This window comes from Alligator sinensis, unplaced genomic scaffold, assembly GCF_000455745.1.
Source record: "Alligator sinensis unplaced genomic scaffold, ASM45574v1 scaffold760_1, whole genome shotgun sequence".
Taxonomy (NCBI): Eukaryota; Metazoa; Chordata; order Crocodylia; family Alligatoridae; genus Alligator; species Alligator sinensis.
This window is the reverse complement of record NW_005841989.1, coordinates 2,265,368-2,287,737: the sequence shown is the minus strand read 5'-3', so window position 1 is coordinate 2,287,737 and position 22,370 is coordinate 2,265,368. Positions and strand designations below refer to the sequence as shown.

At 49.2% G+C, this 22,370-nt stretch overlaps 1 protein-coding gene across 1 annotated transcript in view; it reads right to left on the bottom strand.

The window, feature by feature from the left end:
• Nucleotides 1-692: 692 nt before the first annotated feature.
• KIRREL3 (kirre like nephrin family adhesion molecule 3) overlaps nt 693-22,370 on the bottom strand; it is a 357,023-nt gene continuing 335,345 nt past the window's right edge. The window contains 2 exon segments of the mRNA XM_006021359.1: nt 693-1,136; nt 6,008-6,094. Coding sequence (XP_006021421.1) covers nt 693-1,136; nt 6,008-6,094 — 531 coding nt within the window.

Sequence of the window (22,370 nt, the reverse complement as noted above, 5' to 3'; positions counted from 1 at the left end):
TGAAGGAGGAGACCAATAATGGTGGCAGGGGGAGGTGAGGGGTGGGGTAGGTTCCTCTTAACCTCACACACAGTCTTCTGGATAGTTGCCCTAAGCACCATGGGTCCCCAGGGGAGTCTCATCAGGACCACTTGTCCTCAAGCAGGGCATGAGTTAAACACCCTGGAGAAGGTTTCCAGTACATAATAGTGACTTGGGACTGTCCACCTGGATCCCAAAGCAAGGCTCATCCCTTCATTTCCCCACAGTCCAAGCCTCCAGGTCCAGCCTTCTCCGTGAAGCAAACGGGTTTGTGCTTGAATTGATTTGGTCTTGGCTTCCGCAGTCTCTGCAGTACCTCCTTCTCCCCTCTCCAGTGGCCTGGGGGTAGGCATTGCCAGCTGGGCCAGGGAGAAGGAGTTTAGAAGTCTTTCAGGTTGGGACAGAGTTCCCAGTGACACAGATTCACCCTCCCCCCCATCCCGTACAGGGCATAGTCTATACTGGGAGCAAAAATGCTTTGGAAAATAAGATAATTAGAAACAGAATAAAACCATTGAAAGGCCCCCCATCCCCCAACCCCCACCCCCACCCAGCTCAATCAGGCCAAGTCAGCTTTGTCTGCTTCCCAGCTGCTGGAGGCACCAAAATGTCCCCAGCCTCATGCCCTGCGTCACCCTGCTGCTGCCTGTCACCAGTTGTCTCCCAGCCATTCAAACGTGTGTCTGCATTCTCCTCTGCAGCGGCCGAGTGGGGTCTGAGTTTTGGGACGAGGACTGGGAATGGTGAGATGAAGATGCCGAGGCCTTGCTGGCTTTGTCGAATTGTACGTAGCCATCCTGCTTGCCACTGCTGCTGACGCTGCTGTCACACTGTGTGTCAAGGAAGGAGCTGCTGTCACTCATGGAGCCGCGCTGGAACTCCCGCTCGCACAGCTCGATGGAGCTGCTGCCCATGCCCAGGACGAAGCGCTGGCTGTAGTCGTAGAGCCGGTTCTGCCCACTCAAGGTGGTGTAGATGTTGGTGAAGGACATGCCGGTGGGCACGCGCTGTTTGTTGGCAGGCCGCAGGTCTGGCTGGCAGCCCGAGAGGGAGATGGTGGGGGTGGAGTGGTGGTCCTTGAAGGTATTCACACTGTAGTAGCCATTGGTAGGGTCCTTTAGGGAGAGACAGGTGGGTGCATTACTCATAAGGTATGAAGCACATCCTCACCATTGGCCCTCACCACACAGGGCACCTTCCAAACAAGGGCCAGAAGGAGCTCGAGCCCTGTGAATCCTCTCTGATGGCAGACACCCAACATCTCTCCCTCCCCCTCTTCCTCTCACCCATTTGATTATCCTATTTCACAGGTAAAAATAAGCTCTTTCAGGGCTCCTGCTGAGCTGACTTATGGGCAGTCCCAGAGGACACAGCCTGAAAGCCACAGAGCAATCCTGGGGCACAAGTGAACGAGGGGTTGATGCATCTCCTCCACCCCCCTGGCTGAGTGATATAAGGCAACACTGTGGATTTATGTTCAGGTAAGATGCAATCAGCCATGACTAAGGACACTTTAGGCATGTGCACACATCACAGTGACTTGGGTATATGTGTGCAGACCTTATGCTGTGCTCATCACCATGGCATCTAAGTGCTGTCTAGTAATGCCTGAAGCAATGTGGCTAACATCTATCGTGTGTTTGTCCTCCCAACCTGAGCCCAGGGTGAGAAGTGTAGATGGTCAGACATCTCACTTCGTTTTGTTTTGTTTTTTCTTTAAATTTTACACAGACAGAGACACCCCCCCACCCCCCATATGTATCTTGTCAAATTATAACCTTCTATTTTTAAGGGTAGTTGGGACCACATGTAGGTTCATGACCTGGGACTCACCCATCCTTAGCACGCTTTGGGGTTACTGACAAAAGTCCCATCTACAATACAAAGTGGGCCAGGTCAAGAGACAACTGCATTGCAAATGGGTTCCTGGGCAAAACCTGACTGGTGGCACAGACTGGCTCTCTGGCAAGCCACTACCAATGCCATAGGACCAGCAGTCTGCTCTGAACAGCGCTCCTGTTCATTTGCTTAGCTTGTAAGTTTTTTGGGGAAGGGACCAATTTTTTGTTTGGCGTTTGTACAGCACCGAGCACCAGGGTGTCCTGTGCTACAGCTAGGACTTTAAAGTTCTGCCACATAATGAACATTTATGTTAATAATGATCAGGAAAAACTTGATCCCCAAACAAAAGTGGCCTCTTCCCTAGCTTCTCATACTCTGGTACCTCCACCCTGAGTCATGAGATTGTGTGGGCTGCCTGATATCCTGGTCTTGCTCACTGTGAGAGCCGCAGAGGATCTTCAGTGCTAGCTGCCCTTAGTATGAACTGCTCTGAGACCTGCCGGACACATTTCATATGGGCCAGGGAACATCTGCAGGAAGCGGTGTCTCCAAGTCCCTGCTGACCTGGGCTGGTTTTGGGCAAGGGATCTTGAGCTGGCTCTGCTCCTCGTGCGTTCTTGGAGTCACCCAGAAAGCCTGAGTGAGCCCAGTGTTCGTGAGGACGGGGCTGGGAGGCAGTGCTTGGCAGTGCTGCTCCCTCTTTCTTCCACGGCTACGTGCGCCCCCAAGAAGTGGCACCTCACTTGGCCTTTGTAAGCCCAAACCTTCCTGCTCCAGGCACCTTCACTGCAGCCTTTCCTCCCTGTCCACAGACCCCACCAGTTCCTTGTTGCTGCCTCCATCCTGACTGGAGCCACGTTCCCCTTCAGCAGCCAGAGAGCGAGAGCCTGGGGAATTGAGGAGGGCTGATACAGCCACACACCAGAGATGAAGATTTCTCTGTCGCTATGGAAACAGCTCAGCTAAATATGACACCATACTTATGTATATTCCCCACCCTTGCAAAGGAAGGACAATGGTCTCTCTGATGGGGGCCTAAAGCCCATAGGGAAGGTGAAGGTGAGGAGCCTCCGGTTCTCTGCTGGGCCAAGAGGGACCTGGGCTGGAGGATGAGAGCGGAGGTGGGAAGGCTGGAGCAGGCTGTCGGAGGGGTTGTGCCCATGTCCCTCACCCACTGCAGAGGGAGCTGGGAGCAGCCAACATCCAGCCTCTTCAAGGTCCATGTGGGCACTTCTACATGTGCTCTGAGAGCCACTCTAATTAATGCACCGCAACATCTTATGCATCGGCATCCCTACGCTTCAAAATGGTGGTAGGGGTGCTTGAACGAAAGCTTGCTCAACGAGCTAAGTGCCCCTGCCAAAATTTGGAAGCACGGGGATGCTGATACACAAGACATGATGAGAATTACCATGCTCCAGCAGACTCGATTAACTGAGTCTGCTCCAACGTGCTGTAATTAGTGCATCAGAGCAGCCTCCACACTTTGTGTACAGGCACCCTGAGAGACCAGGCATTGCGATCAGCAGGACGTGGGTCGCTGGGGCAGAGGAGACTAGTGGGCAGCTTACTCCCTGTAGCCCCCAAATAAAGGGTTGGGGAAAGGTTTTGACCCACTTGGCAGGTCTCGGGTCTGCTCTGGGTTATGACCAATTCTATGGACATCGAAACAGTCCTCCCCCATAGGTCCTAACAAACAGTGTTTCTAAGCTGTCTCCAGCAGCTGTTCTTTCCTTGGGGCCTTAACATTTGTGCTTCCAGGCAGGGTGGAAGGGGTATGTCCGTGCCAGTGGTTCTCAACCCTTTTTAGACTCAAGGCCCCCTCTGCAACACTTCAAAATTCAGTGGTATCCCATTAAAAAAAAAGAATGGAAATCTATTATATTTTAAGTGTATTTGCATAGTTAACTATCAATTACTACTTGATTAGATCCTTATCATTACATTGTACTCGCCCCACTGCCAGTGCCGCTGCAGCCAGGCGGATCTGTGCCACATGCCTCCTGTAGAGCCAGATCAGAAAGCAGCTGTGGCAGGAGCATATGCTTTTACCACTGACCTTCCCATCCAACCCTGCATGGTGTCTCCTGGAGACAGAGGCACATCAGAGTTGGACTAAGAATAAGCCGCAACAGAAAGGTGGGCTGCCTGCATGACATTACACATTATATGCGCAGGCATCACTTCTGCTTCAGCCCTTCTGGGATCAACTTACGCTTTAGCAGGGCTTTAGGGGCTTCCTGACGAAGGGCTGAAGCAGAAGTGGTATGCCTGCCTGTGCTGCATACCACTTCTGCTGCTCTGCTGCAGCTTCTTCTCAGCTGGACTCCATGCGCCCCCAGAAAACCAAGGTGCACAGAGCAATTTCATCTTGTGGTGGAGGCATGACATCCCTTGCAGGTTCTCATGGCACCCTGGTTGAAAACCACTGGTCCGTACTGCTCTCAAAGGGTCCGTGCTCTCTCTTCCACTCCTGCTCCTCACACACCAGACTCAGGAATTAGGTTGGGGAGCTACCCTGGGGGTGCCCCTGACACCACTTTTGGATGTGGGCATACTTGAGGGGGGGAGGCACACTCAGGAAGGCCTCAGTGCCTCATTTCTGGGTTTGATATCTGTGGAGCAAGAGAAAATAGATGCGGCCTGTTCACCAATACACTTAGCAGCACCATGGAGGTGGTATGGACATACACAGTGGGTGGTCTGCACAAGACGCTATGTGATGTGCTGCAGTGCCATAGCGTTTGTTGGCAAAAACTGTGATGCTGCTGCTGCATTGCCATAGCAATTCACTCCCTTGTTATAGCGCATTGCTACAGCAACATAGTGGACAAAATAACCGTGTGCTGCTGGCATGGCGCAGTATGGGCTGTTACTGCACTGTCTTTTAGTACTTCCAAAAGTACTTCCTTTGGAAGTACTAGAAGATGGCATGATAACAACGATGCCATACACCCATGTGTAGATGTGCCCAGTGAGACTCAGCCCCTAAGTCTTAAACCAGTGGTAGGCAACCCCTGGCAGGAGTGCCAGAGTGTGGCACGTGAAGGGATTTTGCTTGGCGCACATGCCTTGGAGCTGATGGCAGGGAAGGGGCTGGGGTTGCGCTGCCACAAGAAGGATCTGCCTCCTTGTGGCTGCCCTGCTATCTGCCCCTGGCATGCCAACATCTTACAGGTCGTTTGTGGATGTTTTAGCACTCTGCCCAAAAACATTGCTGACCCCTATCTTAAACTCTTCCTCCTAAGCATCTTGTCGTGTGCCTGGGCCCCAGCAGTCCAGCCTCTCTCTGGGTCTACTCCAAGTATATTTACAGCTGCCGTCTTTGAAGACCTGGGCATGGGGAAGAGGAAGAGATATCTTGGTGCCTGTGCCAACATCTGGACTTTGTACCAACATCGAGGAGAGGAATGGGACCTCCATGAAATTCACTGTGGCCAACTGTGGTACAGGCCACCAGTGCTTAGTACCTGCCACCCCTTTAGGTCTGGACTAAGCCATTGTTCCAGTTAAGGATGTGGCCTGTCAAAGCTGCTGGAGTCAGTCACCACCTGTTTGGGAGACCAAATCCTCTGGTTTGTGAGAAGGAGCTAATAGGGTAGTTCCTCCGTGCTGCCATTGCTGTGAATCCCCATATTTATTTAGATTTACATCCCAGCCTACCTCGATAAGCTCTAACTGTGGGCAGCAGAGACTGGAAATAGGCTACAGAAGGGCCAGAAGTGAGATGTTGGTGGATGTCCTGAGTATGCAGCCTTCAGCTGGGTAAATTCTGAACGTGCTGCAAGGAGAGGGTAAGTAGATGGAAACCCAACCTTGGTCTTTCATGAGCAAGGGATTTTCCAGGGAGCAAACTAAGAGATTTGAAATGTGTGTGGTCAGTAAATTTGAAACGTGGGTGGTCAGTGGCTCCAGTTATGGCTGTAGGTACTAGAACAGACAGACTGTTCAAGTCTCTCTCCTTTATCTATCTCGACTCTATGCTCTAAGTGTTTTAGGGCTGGGACATGTACTTTGTGCTAGCAGAACATCTACCAGTGGGGCCCCGACTCAGTGAGTGTCTTTTGGGGATCTGCAAGTCATAACTAGTAGTAAGAGGCTTTGGGGCTTGAGGCTGGAGCTGTGTCCTCCTGTTGCCACTCACCTTCAGGTTCTGGAACTCCTTCTCCTCCTCCTTCAGCACCTCGAGCTGCTTGAGGACAGAGTCCTGCTGGAACTCGCCCCGGTCCATCTGCAAGACAAAGTGGCCATGAGCTGGAGGGGGTGTAGGTCCGCTCATCGGTCAGCTCACTTTGAACCTGGCCTGTTCCCGGGCCACTTTCCTCTTTCACCTATGGGGACCCCAGTCACCTGCTTTGAATGATGAGCCACTGGCAGCTTCCTGTAGCACCCCCAGCCTCCTAGCCCATTCAGCTGGCAGTGCACTGAGCCCAGGGAAAGCAGGGGTATGCTCCTCACTGTGGCTATGCTACCCTGGCTGTCACATCCAGGAGAAGGAAGCCTCTGCTACCCTGCTGTAGCCTTTTCTTCCAGACAGGATTGTGGTGATCCTAGCATCTCAAGCAATTCAGTGACCCAACCACCAGGCTGTGCTCCCTCCCCGCCCCGACTTACAGGCACACTGCTGACACAGTCTGCGCTGCTGAGGGCCAGAGCTTGCAGTGCTGAAGGTACTGGCATTTGCTAGCTAAGCTGGAACAGCAGCTCCTTTGGCTCTATCAGCTCTGGGGGTTCAATGCTCTGGTCAGGTATTCATCCAGAAGGGGGAAATCAGGCACATACCAGCCCCCTGCTCCCCCACCCCAACCCTATTGCACATGTTCGCACTGCCTATTAGCCCCTACCAGTGTCCCACACCAGTCATGACTATTCTCCATGGTGCCTCATGAATCTGCCTAACGCACTCTTGCCACTGCCGCAGGCCCATAGGATTGGGGAACTCACATACGTGGCCTTAAACCTCATTAAGGAGTGGCTGACTGTGCTTTCACAAAGCGCTGAATTCAATGCACCTCCCTGATAAATAGAGGGAAATCTCTTTTTTCTCCCCTTCCCCTAATCTGAAGTTGGCTGCCAACAACTTTTCAAACTCCCAGATAGGTTTTGGCATTTTCTTAATGCTGTAATTAACTCAAAAGCCTGTGATTTTTCTGACTCTGGCTCCTCTCAAAGGTTTGGGTCCCAGAGGTTTTAATGAACCCGTCTTTGACAGTGCAGAGCTGACTTCTGAAAGCACTGCAGGGAGAAGGAAGAAAGAGGGGCTGGAGTATGATTTTTTTTTTTTAAACATCCCCTTTGCTTGCTTCTTCCTAGCCCTAGTATAAGGTTGTCTTGCATGTCCCTCCATGCACCGCCCCCCAGCCCCAGCACCATGGGTACCCCTTTCTGAGAGAGACAGATTCATCGAGGGCTGCAAAGCCATTCTGACTGCCTCATTAGGTTTTCTTTGAAGGATGCCTTGGACTGGGGGCAAGGTACACATTAATTAGAATATGGCTTTAATTACCCTTCCTTCAGAAAGGTGGGTCTGTGCAGGATCTGAATAATTATCAGCCAATTTCTCAGCTGCCTTTTATCTTCGCAGATATTGATCTAGTCTCTACAGTCTTCACATTTTCTCTTTGCTACTGCAGTCCAAGCCATGTGTTGGAATTACTGCCACTGAATGCCTTATCTAATCACAATTCTAAATCTACAATAAAGTGCTGATTATTGCCTGACTCCTTTTCCCCCTACTTTTTTAAAATGGCAAGTGGTACTGGAAATTTACCCTACAGCACTTTCTGTTGATCTTCTGAAAGCCTTTGATATGGCAATTTAATGCAATAAATTAAAGTACCTGATTTTTTTTCTGGAAAAAGTCTGTAACATCCATTGATTTACCAGAGTAAATACATGTGTCACAAAGTATTAAATTCAAGGCAGATAAAATACCAGAAGGTGGACTGCTTTCTCTCTCGGCTGCATGTCAGCTTTAGTGCTGTCTTAAATTCTTATGTTAAATTAAAGGGATGCTGTTAAGAAATTTAGAATCCACATTCATGGTGTGCACATGTGTATGTGCGCATGCACGCATTCGATTGTGGCTTTATAATACCTACTAAAAATGTTTCATGCTGTCTGTAAATTTCAGAGAAAGTAAGGGGAGGTTTTTTTTCAGTTTGCTGCACTTAAACCATTCTTCTCCAGTGTTCATAAGCCCAGGTTGCAGCTTGGGTTAGTGCATCAAGGACAGAAAGCAAAAAGGACCAATCTATTTTCACAGCCCAAGCTGAATGCAATAAAGAAAAGCAAATGAACTGCCCATGTGGTGACCTGTAAGCGAGATATCCACATATCTGCATAGCCATTAGAAACACCGATGTAGAGTTTCTTTTAAATAGATGAACCGTTCTAACCTGGTTCCTGCACTGTCATAACAGGCTCTGCATATACCTTCAACCTGTGTTGACGATCCACACTGAAGTTGCTGCTGGGACTACAATGTTACATAGACATACCTGAGCTGGCTTCACACCACCTAAAGTAGGTATCATGCAGGCTGCAGGACTCACCCGAGTTAAAATCTGGGCCATGCTGCTGGGCTAGACCGCTACTAGTACCAAGCCAGCCATCTTCCAAGTAGCTTGGTTATGTCTCTATTATGCTGCCCCTATAGTGGCTGGGGCACAGAGAGAGGGTAATGGGCCTCCTCCTAGAGGGGATACTCCTTGAGCTCATGGGGCAGGAGGATGTGTTTTTGGAACTGAAGGGCACAAGCTCTAGCCCCAGCTTATGCGTGTGGGTAAGGTAGTACCTGTGCTACCTGCATTGCCTCTACCTCCCACAGAGCCCCTTCCTTCTGCGGGAGGAAATGGGCTGAGAACATGTATCAAGGTGAGGGACCAGGTGAGCTCATCTGATTTCTCTCCCATGAAGCAGCTGGCAGAGCATACAGGGTAGATGACTGCTGCTATTGGAGAGTAACCTTGGAAGTCACTGGCCTTCGATCACACACATGGTGCCGAAGTGCCACGTGGAGCATAAGGATGCAAGGTAGCTTCCAGCATCTTCTGCTTTCTCAGCAGCTTGGAGGCTGATCTAAAAGATGCCCTGTAGGAGTTAACCCTGGCTTTCTCTGCCTGTGCCTGGGGAGCTCAGTGGCAGAGGCTGCTGGGGCAGAAGTGGAAGAATGTGGGTTTGGCATTGCTACATGAGCTTCCCCTGCTGGCTGATCTGAGAGAGGTGGCACATCTGCATGCCTCTGCTAGCTGAGTCTAGCCCAGGGGCGGGCAATTATTTTGGGCAGAGGGCCGCTTACTGAGTTTTGGCAAGCCATCGAGGGCCTCATGACAGGCAGCCCAGGGCAGATAAATATTAATTTTCTAAATTTTTTAGGGGCCTCACGGGCCAGATAGAATGGCCTGGCGGGCCGCATCTGGCCCCTGGGCCGCCTTTTGCCCACCCCTGGTCTAGCCCGTATGGGTGATGAGAGCAGTGAGGGTGTGGTGACATGTGCCTCAGCAGTACGACTTCCTTGGGGACTCTGGCCATGGACTCTAATTGCTAGCCTATGCCATTGGGTCTTCGCTGCCTGCTGGCTAGCACTGCCACATTGGTAATACCTTCATCTTGCTGTGCAGATGGGCCCTGAATTATGTCATTGGCCCTGGCTCTCCTGAACATCACCACCACCCTGATCAGGGGAGTTAGCAGCAACATCCCAGGCTGCCCAAATGCAGAAGAATACATCCCCTGGACACCTAAAGCTGTGTGTGTGGAGTCAGCGCATATTCACAGGCCCTGTGAGCACAGTGGACCTGTCCATGGCTGGAGTAAGCAGGGGAAAAACTTAGCTTCAGGGCAATTATGCTTGTTGATGCCATGGATTAGGGTAGACCGCTGTTTTTTCCCACTCTGACTGCTCTGACAGAAGACTGAACACCTGGATGAGGTCTAATTGGGGAAGGAAAAGAATGTGAAAGTAACTCATGTTTTCTTGCAGAACATTGGGAGCAAGAGAGTTATATATAAAAAAAGCCAACAGCCCTTGCCCAAATTATGCTAAGTAGGACAAGTTCAAATAATGTGGGCCTGATGCACTCAACTCTGGCATGAATTGGGCTGACAATATTACACAGATAGGGAAACTGAGGTACAGAAGTGGGGGGGTGACTTGTCAGGGTCGACCTGAGTCTGCGGAAGAGTTGGAACTAGGTCTCAAGTCTCTAATGTGCAGCTCCTGGCTTCTAACCATGTCTTTTCTTGTAAGACCACCCCCTATATATTGTTGCTGGGTCACAGGGGGATTGAAGCAGCGGATGGAAGAACGGACACACAAAACGTTATTGGGCTCCGAGTCCAAAGCAGAAACCCTGAGAAAGCAGCAATGCATCTCTTGTGCCACGGGAGGGCACTGCCTCCCCATCAGCCTGGCCCAGCTGTCCCCAGGAGGGGAGCGTGGGGTTAGCTCCAAACCCAGCAGTTCATAAAGCAAAATCGCATCAGTTAATTTCTAATTCTTGAATTAAGCCATTCATTAATGTGACCTTTATTAAAGTTTACACTGTGGCTTAGTCTAATGCAATCTCCCTTCATCAATTAGCAAGCTGGGAAATTCATTTGCTTTCCTTCTTTTTTTTTTCCACTGGACAGTAAATACACAGTTCAGCCATCCCTGACTGGGGCCGGTGCAAAGCCCCAAGCCCTGATGCAAGGCAAGATTCTCTGCCACCAACCTGGCCCAGATTGCAGCCAGACCCGCTCCCACCCGAGGCAGGGCTTTAGGTACCAAATTGTACAGGCTGACAGAAGGGGCCAGCTTGGCACCTCTGGAGAGTGGAGGCCTCCCCTCTGCCAAAGGAGTCCAGGGAGTGCTGGCACCCTTGTCCTGAGAGGATGGGTCAAGGACACTGCCCTCCCCATCCTGTCCCCGCTCCTCCCAGGCAGTATGGGCACATGTTGGCAGGGGAGGAGGGGAGCAGTGCCTGCACTGTGCCTCATGCAGTCGTGAATAGATGACGCCAGTCCCGGGGGCTGTCAATAGGGCACCATTCACTCCCAGATAAGCAGCTTTTTTGTTGTTCTTCCTGAATAGTTTCTATTTCTTTTCTGTCTGTTGCAGCACAAAAGGAGAGCGAGCTGCAGAGCCAGCGCGAGCAGCACCGGATCGCTGCATGAATATCAAACGCCAGCCTGAGCTACCGCATAGAAATAGCATGTTAATGAGGAGGCCCTTAATTTAACCAGGTGGAGACGTGTGTCAGTGCGCAGAGCGGGGGACAGAAGTGAGTTCCCTAGGCACGGTTAATGGGTGCACACAGATGGGAGGCAGCTGGGTTGGGGAGGGGTAAGCAGAGAGCATGGGGTGGTCTGAGCACAGGTCTGAGGGCCAGGAGCTCCAGCACTGTGGTGTTGACTCCTGGTGGGAGTGGGGGGTCTGGTGGCAGCTTCTCAGCTTCAGGGCTCTTGCCTGGAAAGGCTGAACATGATGTTCACCTACCTGCTGAATGGGGGGACAGGAGCGGGGCAGGAAGGACCATGGCTTATAAATCTCCCCAAAGGTGTGAGTGCAGGGACTGGAGTATAGACTGGGTGGGATGGCAGGGTCTGTGCTAGGCTCAGTGACTGATCTGCTATGAGACTCTGGGCAGGTGATGTACCCTCTCTTTGCTTCTGTTTCCCCCTCTATTAAAGGGAGGGGAAATGCCTTCCTATCTCAGTGACAGGAAATGTTGGGACAACACCTCTGGCTAAGGGCCCTTTGCAAATACAGGGGCTTCTTCTTCCACGGTTGAAAAGCTCTAGCTGAGTGCTGAGGTACTGCCATATTCCTAAGGGGTGAGCTGGCTGAGGGATGCGGGGGCCAGGGACAGATATGTCACTGCACTACATGGATGCGGAAGCACTGGATTTAGCATGTATATTGAAGGAATGTAGCAAGAAGCCTGAAAGATAGTACGTGGCAGGTGTTCCCGTGGGAAGCCACTCCCTGCTGGTGCACCACTCACCAAACTCACCCCCGCTGTAGCTCCATGGCCTCCACCCCATGGGGTCGGCCCCATATACTGTGATATAACCCATATGAAGCTGATGGAGGCAGGATATCAGGAAAATGCTGGTGCGGCTCAGGCCTTGCCTGTGCTGGGGGACTGCCCTAATTCTGGAGCTCAGCCAGCACTAACCCCAAGCAGGTGCAACGGCAGCTTGAGTTGGTACCGAGTGTGCTAGCTGGGGGTTACTGCCCCATGCTTGGCTCTGCAGCGCTCTCGCTGTCCCTTCATGGGCTCGCTCAGCTGAGCGCTGGGTGGGCTGTGCAGACAGAGCTCTTGCAAACCAACAGGAGTACACAGCCTGCAGGGCTGCTAAGCCGGCACCTCATATCTGCCCAGGACTCCCACCCAGCATCATCTTGCTTGTTCAAACCACTGAAACCACTTCCTGCCCAGCATCATGTGGCTCCCAGCAGGACCCAAGCTGCACCCCAGCCCTGCCCGAGATCTGCCAGTCTCAGCAAGGTGACCCAGAAGAGCTGGGACACTGTGGGATGGAGCAGCAAGGAGGAGTGTGGATGTACAGCAATATTCTCTCTCTGGCACTCTCCTTGCTGGCAGTGAGGAGCAGCTTTGGCAGAGTGGTATGGGGAGGAACAATGCCCTAGCTGGGACCCACAGCCCCTGCTGTTACCGCAACCTTTCACTGAGAGCTGGTAAGCAGGAGTTTAGCTCTGCTCATTAAATACACACTTTATATATATTCTAGCTCCCTGCCCATGTTTGGCCCTGTGTTCCTGGCCACCATATGGATGAAGATACCAATATGCTTTTGTACTTTGGTCATGCTGTTGTCACGCAGATGGCTGGTGATAAAACTACCCATAGACCTGTTAAAACTGAGTAGCTGCCATTAACTTATTGCCAGGACTGTTGAATTCAAGGGCACATCCAGATCCCGGGCACATTACGATGGTCCCTGATTCTGCCTGGCATCGCTGTCTGCCAGCAGCTGCTGCTTGCAGTCCTCGGCAGTGGTCGTGGCTGCTCAGGGCGCCGTCCTGACATCCATCCCTCGGCTTGGATTCCTAGAGCCAAGGGGACAGTGGCAGTTTATGGCTGGTGGTGTTTGTCCCCCTGGAGCTCCACTGCCTCTACTGTTCCTTTGATCTTTTGCACCAGAATAGTTTACAACTACTGGCACCAGTGGGGCCTAACACAGCCTCATACTTCAGGGCGAAAGCGTCTAGCTTGCAGAGTGCTGGGGGGAGCAACTGGCCAGGTGCACTGTGAGAGGGGTTTTGCTTTCAGGGCCTGGAACCAGAATGCCTGGCAAAATGGCTGGGCTACGGTGAAGGCATGCATGCCATGGCCATTACCAAGAGAAGCCTGTACAGGCCCCAGCTGTTTCTGGCTCTGTGCAAGAACAGGGGAAGAAGATATAAGGGGCCAGCCTCTCCCAGTGGGTCTCTGTGCTGATGCCAGCCACAAGCAAGGTGGATAGCACAGATGGGATGGGAAGGAATGAATCTCCTCTTCAGCTCTCCAATTGGATCAGCACTGGCTGGGAGCTTATGGAAAGACTGATACAAAGCCAGATGTTTCCAGAGTGCAACTACCAACAGTCTGGTGGTTCTACCAACCCCATACACAGCATCATGTATTTTCTCATCTAGTGGCTTCCTTTTAATTCACTTAACTACTGACATGCAAGACACACAAAAACTACATTCAAAGAACATTTTTGAGGTTGCAAAGGCAAGCACTTCAAAGCTTGGAAGCACCAGCAGTACAGCCCCGTGCATATATGTGTTCTCTAATTGCATGACCACCTGCTCTATTTTTTCATAACACCCCTGCCTCTTTTAGTGTACACGGTGAACAGCTCTAGCCCCTGCCTTGTACATTAAGATGCAGGATCTTCCTGCTCCACAAGGCTTGGGCCCAGCAGGAGCAGCAATTGAGATTACAGGAGAGAGTCTTGTAGTAGCAAACCAGGGCAGCAATACTGGGAAACCTTGTGTCTGAGCATGCTCAGCATGGACAGAAGGTCCAGAGATTTAGCTCAAAGTGCTACCAAGTCTCTATGGAGCATGTGCCAAATGCGATTTTTTTTTAAGTGTTTGTAACCTGGCCAAATTTGCGCAGGTTTTCCTAGGGGGGCAAAGAGAGTTTGACACAAAAGCCACTACCTGTCCAATTTCCAGTCCTTGCTGCCAAGCTTGGGGGCACTAGAACTGCTCCAAGGAAAGCTCACCAGACTGGATGAAACAACATGTTCTCCATCCTTAATCACTTTCAAAGGGAGGTGGATGTCCCATTTGAGGGGGCTTCTCTAGAAGGCTTCTTACGGGCCCAGCCATTAACCCTTCAGAGGTATTGGTACTGACCTTCATCAAGTGTTTATTGACCGTGGGAAGAGCTAGGTATTATTGCTACTTCCACTGTTGGATCTGGGAAACTGGACCATCAAGATAGTCATCAAGTGACTTTCTCAAGGTCAAGAGAAAGCCTGTGGTGGAACAAGGCACTGAATCCAGGTCTTCCAATCTCACCCTGTTACCTTTGCCACCGGACTGCTCCTGCTCTCTCTTAGTATGCCTGGCTCAGGGTAGCTGCATGAGCAGTGTACGGTCTAATCCTCTGCATGCTGAAGGACTTGCTCATTTAACTCTGCAAAATGAAGCAGCTTTCATCTGGGATGTTGAATTCAACCAACCGGATATTAAATTCTTTGGTTTCATTATCGGAGACAATATGTTTTTAAAACGGTTCTCCCTCTGGATTCCCGTGCTGGGTCCCTACCCAATAGCGAGTGATGAATTCGTCCAGATTGGCACATTCAAAGTTACAAACCTGCTGAGACCTGATATGTATTTTTTCCCTGAGTTTAATTATAATGTTTCCTGCTTGTAGTATAATTGGATGACACTTCTTGGTGCTTTTAAGCTTATGCAGGTCAAAACCTAACAGAGCTGGATGGATGTTGGTTAATAGATTCCAAAGACTGCAGAACTGTCTGTTCCCAGTAGAGACCTGGCTTTGGGAACGTGCCTGCTAGAAACAAACAAACAAACACACACAAAGCCCCAGTTGAGAGTTTAAAAGCTGGCTAGAGATTTATCATCCCTTGCAGGCTCTTAAAATGTCAACTCCTGGTCAATAGTGCCAGCCCTCATCACCTACTTATTACATTTTCAAACAAGCACAAAGCACATTCATGCTTTCCGTGTCCAGCCACTCCCATATGGGAACAGTTCCCTGCACATATCTGCAGAACCATCTCACCGTACTTGACACCCTCAGGAAAACTCCCCTTTGCCGCGATGCCTACGATAAGGGAAAGGCAACTGCTGTGCTGAGCCCACTGCCCATCAGTACTGTCTTAGGGGCTTCCTTGTGCTTCCCCATCTGTCTGTGTTTTAGACTGTAAGTTCTTTGGGCAGTGACTGCATTTTTGTTGTGTTTGTACAGCACCTAGCACAGGGGCAAGCAATTATTTCGGGCAGAGGGCCGCTTACTGAGTTTTGCCAAGCCATTGAGGGCCACATGACATGCAGCCAGGGGCAGATAAATATTAATTTTCTAAATTTTTTAGGGGTTCCACGGGCCAGAAAGAATGGCCTGGCAGGTCGCATCTGGCCCACGGGCCACATTTTGCCCGCCCCTGACCTAGCACAATGGTCTTCTGGCCCATTGACTAGAGCTCTTAGAAGCAACAGCAGTAGTATTGCTCCTGCTTTAACCAAACAGCTCCCAGTGCCCTTAATGGCTAAATCATCTAGTTGGTTTTGAACATCCAAACTTCCATGGAGTTCCTGTGTTAGCAGTTGAGACAAATGGTAGTGATTCTGGTCTTTTAAGCTTTTGTTGCCTGCCTTTCTGTAGCCCCAGGGATTGAGGCTTGAAAGATGACCTTGAGAGAGATATTTGGATTTAAATGTGTTAACTACTCTTACCTTTATTGTCTACACTGTAATCAGTGTGGAACATACAGGTGTATCCTAGCTGGCTTTGCTCTATCCAGTCTGAATACCAAGAGCAGTGAAGCTGCAGTGGCATGTACTTCAGCATGGTCTAGATACTCAAGCGAACAGGTAGGTTTCCTTGCATGGATTGTGCATTGTATTGTTACTTCTGCTAGCCAGATTCAGGCTAGCTTGGGTAAGCCCATACATACTGCAGTCACATTTCTCTATTGTAGTGGAGACACAGTTAAAAAGGATATTGCACACTGACATGTTTGGAGAAGTGCAGTCACAATGAAAAAAGTTTTAGAAAAATCGCTTAAATGAAGGGAGAATAAAAACATTGGGGCTGTCTCTATGCTGAGGAGACAAACGAGAAGGCAAATAATAGAAGCCTATAACATGATGAATGGTTTAGAGAAGGGAGATTGGGAACTTCACTTCTCCCTGTCTCGTAACAAGAAAACAGGGGCAAAGCCAATGGAACTGGAAAGTGGGGGATTCAAAACTGAGAATAGCAAAGGCTTCTCTAAACAATGCGTACGTAGGAGTTAATTAACACAGCATGTTGCTGAGGCCAGAATTTAGAAAGGAACTGGCCTCTGAGTGGATAACAAGAATGTAGAGAATTAATTGGCAAATAATAGGAAAAGCTTTAGGGAGGATATATGTCCTGCTTCAGGGCTTGAGCAAATGTCTTCCTTTTAGGGTCTAGAGGGAGTTTCCCCTGAAGTGGGGCAGATTACCCCAGTTCTGCCAACCTGGGAGTTTCTTTCCCCTTCTTCTGAAACAGCAGCTGCTGTTGGAGATAGGATATCAGATTATGTGGATTCAGACACACTGGCAAGGATGAACACAGAGCAGTATCCAGGTGAGACAAATCAGGTGCTGCAACAGCTCTTTTTAAGGTGAATGTTTTTTCCCATTTTGGAGCTATGGAATAAACTTCTTTGTAATCTGGATAAAGCAATAACAGTCCATTATCATTATTACTGCTAGGATTTGTATTGCTTCTACTATGATGTCTCTCTTTGGGAAGAGTCACCTCTCTGAAGCTCTATGGGTATGTATAAAACAGCTTGGCTAGATATTCAAAAAACCTGAGCCTGAATTGATTCAATCTTTGCAGGTTAGTCTAACCTGCAAAGCTTGAACCAATTTGGAGGTGGATAAACAGTCCCTTTTTATTCCAGGAATGCAGGCACATGACTGCAGTGACTCAGGTTAGAAGCCAGGGGGCACTACAGCAGCCCTCCTTTCCCTTCCATAGTGCTGAGCTGAGTGGGGTGTGGCCAGGCCCAGGCAGGACACTCCGATTAGGGAGGGGTCCCCATCCCAGAGAAGCCCAGCAGGGAGTTGATAACATGCTGTTTATCCCCCCTAACTCAGTGCCTATCAGCCCATTAAGACAACAAAAGCTTCTCTCATTAGTTCAAGTTCTTCTTAAACAACTTTTTCCAAGGAAGCAACAGAGGGACTTACCAGCTATCTGTTGATTAATTCCAAAAAGCCCTAAACTCGCACAGGAGGGACCATAGCCAGCATGTGGTCTGCTAGCTAATGCTGAGAGGTGTCTGCCTAAGGCAGAGGGGTGGGGGAATCCCTGCCAGAGCAGGGAGTGGTGAGGGGGGGCAGGAAACAGGAGGAAGCCAGGTAGACCCTACTGTACCTGCAATCTCTGCCAGAGCTGCAGCCAGGGAGCAGAGGGGAGAGGCCAGCCCAACTCTCTGGAGCAGAGAGCCCTGCCCAGCCCAGAGAGCATGCTGGGGTGCGGGGGGACTCTGATTTAACTTAAACTAAGGAAGGGGTCTGGGACAGACATTGCATAAATTGGTTTGACCCAAAACAGTTCAGTCTGATACACCAGGTTTATCTCAAACCTGTTTCAGCCATTTTCAAACTGGTTTATGTGCACCGAATGTCTGTTTTGTTACAGGTTTAAACCAGTTTCTGATCACTTAAACCAGTTTATGTGTAATATCTGTCCCCAGCCACAAGGACTGACAAACTTCAGCTGTCTCTTGTAGTTACCATGGGGGAGACAAAACTTATTCAGGAAGCAGGATAAATCACCTGCACTGAGGTCTGTGGGTGTTGACAGATGTGGGTGGGGGGGAAACCTCAGTGCTTTACCAGAAGAGGAATCACGTCAGTTTGACCTGGCTCACCCAGCGTCCGTATAGCTCATGCACTGCAGGGGTTTTTTTTGGCACTTTTATCTATTAGATATATCTATTAGATAAAAGCACAGACTATAAAGACGCTGGGTGAGCAGTGTCTAACATGATTATTCTTCTGGGCAGGCGCTACACTCAGTGTGGAGGTGCACCAAGCTGAAAGTAAAGCACTTTTTCCCCCCACATCTGTAAGCAGCCTGTGTGGCTATATTGCTCCTGGTACTTGATCCAGCTACTATCAAGCTAGCACAGGTCTGTCTACATGTCACTGCAGTTACTGTGACTTCAGAGTACATATGCTCCTTGGGAAGTGACTGAATTCAGTTTTAAGAGGGAATCACTAGTTCAAAGACTTAAGAAAAAAACTGCCCTAGATACAGAGGTGACCAACAGTCAAGCCCAGCGCTTCTGCACCTCTTTTCAGTCACTGACCTCAAAGCCCTTTATAATAATTATTCTGATTTACAGATGGGTAAACCGAGGCATAAGGAGGAAAATAACTTCCCCATGGTCACCCAGCAAGCCAGCAGCACAGCCACAGACCCTAGCAGTAACTCTTATCTCCTGGTTACTGCTAGGCCACAAGGTCTCAGGATCACATGTCCAGATGTGTGTGTGTTCAGCCCTCACAGCTGGATTTGTCTCTTCTGTTTGAATCAGAAGGTCTTGGCTCCTGTTTAGGTACCTAAAGAAGGGTAGGATTTTCAACAGGCCTCAGGCAACACTTACCAGGTCCCCCTTGGTTTGAACTCTTGGGAAATCTGGTCCATAAGGCCAACAGGCTCCTCTTAGCCAAGCAGTACATGTTTATCTACTATGGTGAATGCTAGCTGAAGGCGAGGAATCAGAGAGAGAGCAGGCTTATAAAGGATGATTGAGCCTGGACCCTGAAACTTCTTAGGTCCTGAACCCCAGACTGCACAATGTATTTCTGACAAAAAAGACGTCTGACTGCTGGGGAATGGGCCCGAGCCTTCGTGCCTGTGTGCATACAAATAGATGTACAAGAAGTGTGTGCGTATCAAATACTTATGACAGTTACAAACAGCACTGGAGTGATGTTGTAGCCACGAAGGTCCAGGGATTATGCGAGAAGCAAGGGTGTTTGTGGGTGATATCTTTTAATGGACCAACTGCATGACTGGGCTAGATTTTGACACGGTTTTGGGTATCACATTACCTTTCCTGAGGTACTGCGATATCTGAAAGCTTATCAAAGTCTTTCCCAATCATGTAATTGGTCTTTAGATATTACCCAGAAAAATCCTTGTTTATAGTACTTATACAGATTTTGGGCCTGATCTGAACTTTACTCACAGTCCCGCTGGAAACACTGGCAAGGTAACGTCTCAGGAATTAAGTTATACATGCGTATACATTTCTCAAATTCAGGCTTTTAAACCAAATACATCCCTTTCTCAAGTTCAGGCTTTTTAAGTGGGTCTCTCCCTCTCCTCATCCTTTGCCTGTCACTCATCCTCTAAAAGTGTGAGCATTTGGGGGCAAGGGCTCCCTTCCTGTCTCTTAGATGGGGACTTGAACAATGTACGTGATTCTGGAAAAATAGATAAAATATTACAAAGGAGCCGAGGCAGTGTTTAGACAACGTGAACATATGCAAATCAAACAGCATGAGTGTATCCTAAGGTGTTAATGAATTTATAGATGCATGAGTAATTATTTGTGAAAAGCATAGATTATTGTGGAGGTCACAGATGGCTGGAGAATAACGAATGTGAGAGCAATTTTCAGAAAAGGGAAAAAGAGTAATTCTGCCAATTGCTGGCCAGAAAGAATTCAGCAGCAGAAAGCACAGTAAGGGAAAGCTAGAGGACAAAGGAGCCATTAGCAATACGCAGCAATGGTGCTGTAAGGAGCAGATCACACCAGACAAACTTGATTGCTTTTCTGATGGAATTACAAAATTAGTGGCAAGCGGGGATGTGGTAGCGGAGATACATTTGGATTTTAGCATTTGACACAATGTCTCACAAAACTTCACAGAAGTAATTCAGCCTGACTTGGATGCCAGCCCTATCACATGGACTGCAAACTAAAGGACAGTAAAAAGGCTACTGATAAACAGCAATCGAGTGAGTGGAGGGAAGATGCCATCTAGAGGGGCACTGTTGCTGTGGCTGACGTTAGGTCTGTTTTTATTTAACATCTGCATTAATGATCTCTATGTGATACTACACAGCATGTTAATGAAATTCACAGTTGATATTAAATTTTGAGGTGTTGTGAACATCAGCGAGGGCAGGGTGATAATTCAAAAGGATGGAGAGAGGTTAGGAGTATGGGCAGGATATAACACAATGAGGTTGTATTTAGAAAAGGTGATCTAAAGAGAGGCAGAGAAAATAATCTGGACTATAATTGTAGCAGGAATATTAAGAGAGTGGAAAGCAGGAATATTAAGAGAGTGGGGTGAGAATGGAAAGCAAATATGGCAGAAGTCAGCCAGGAGTGATATCTGAAATAAGGTCAATGCAATTTTGGACCAGTCTCCAGAGGCATCGGGTCACAGTGCTCCCATGTGTATTGCTTTGGTGAAATCTCACGTGCAGAACTCGACTCAGTGCCCAGCCTCCCACTCCTGGAGAGCACTGACACCCTGGGTGCTCAGATGGCATTTAGAAAGGACAACACAAGCTGGCTGAGGATAGGGCAGGCTGGAGGTGCTGATTGAGGAAGAGGAAGGATGAAGGAGGTCTATAAACATGTATCACTTGGCTAGGAGACAAGAGACACCACCAGGCCCAGAGGGCTGAACTGAGATGGTCCATGAAAACCAGGTCTCGTCTAGGGGATAATATTGTCCAGGGGACAAAGAAGAGTAGAGGGAGCCAGGATGCCTGCTCCTGGTTGCAGCACTGTGTGTCCTAGGATAACTGTTGTTCTCTCCGCATACTTCAGCCTTCTGAGTGGCAGCCACAGTAGTTTTACTTTGGAGCTGTACAGTGCAAGAGCCAGGCTGCTTTGCTTAATGCTTCTAATCCACAGGTGTCTCATCAGCCCTCATAGGTGGATTCTGGCCATGGTGTCTGCCTTATTAAAGATCTTCCTTAGTTATGGAGAAGGCTGCTGATGCTGCCAGATTTTATGCTTGCTATGCAGGCTGCCCGCACCCATCTCGCTCTTTAGCAAATCCCACCTGAGCTGAAAACACCAACTGCAGGACAGCTGGATTCAGCCTCCCAGCTTGTGGGACTCATGAATATTCTGCAGTGGTGGCACTGGCATGAGGAGCAGCGAAAGCAATTGTATTGCAATGGGCTGGGGTGTTTTATTGTGCCCTTGGCAGTGCTCAACTTGATTGAGACTGTTAGGATTCATGCCATCGGCTCTCCAGTCTGGCGGTCCCAGGAATTCCCACAGGAGTGCAGGAACAGACACATGCAGAAGTCAGTCTGGGAGGATTTCATCACTATTTCCCCAAGGCTGAATAACCAATGGCTTCACACTCTAATGAAGTGGAAACCAATATATTGTGGTGCCGTCTGCAGGTGATGTAGTAAGGAACCTCTCAGAGCTGCCGTGGGGTCCAACAGGTTGGGCACTGGGGTGGGAATCAGGCAGCAAGGGCTTGAACCCTTGCTCTGCATGTGAAGTTTGACAAAAGTATTTTCTCCATTTGGTGCCTTTCTATTTAGTTCAGATGCTGATGGGGACAGGGATTAACTATTTTGCTTGCAGGCATGAGGTGATTTTACAGCGATAATAACATCTATTTATTTGTATTATCCTACCCAGTCACAAAGCCAGTAAATCACCCCCGCAGTTTGGATGCACTTAATATGGTGTATAGGGGTGTTTATGCTGATATAGCACAGTGCTGGTAGGATTGTACCCACAACAGTAGATATATCAGGATAACTGGGTTTTAGACTGATAGTGGTACAAAATATGTGCACAGACCAGTTATCCCTGTGTGTGTGTGTGTGTACAGTACAGGGGTATCTGATCAGATTGCTCCTTCACTTAGGAGGACTTGTTAACCAATGAACTGGTTTCATATTTTTTGCAGACCCCCCCTGCCCCCCACGAGTCAAAGGGTAATTCAAACTCTTGTTATAATGAAGGAGAAGCGGGCAGTCATCACAGCTACCCAAGGGCCTTGCAAGGTGTAGGAACAGTGGCTAGTTTCCCTCTCTCTGTCCTAGCAGCTGCTCATGTCCCTACCAGAGGTATGTCACCATTGCTTGTTAGCAAAGATGAATTCTTTAACTTGATCTGTCATTTCACTGGCAAACCTGGAGTCTCTTATTAGGAATCTATTTAGCATCCTTAGACTGGGTATTTAATAGCTCGAGGTAGAGCTTATGCCAGCTGTTGTCAACAGCCAGGAGGGGGGAGAATTATATTGGGTGGCCCAAGGGGCTCTAAGT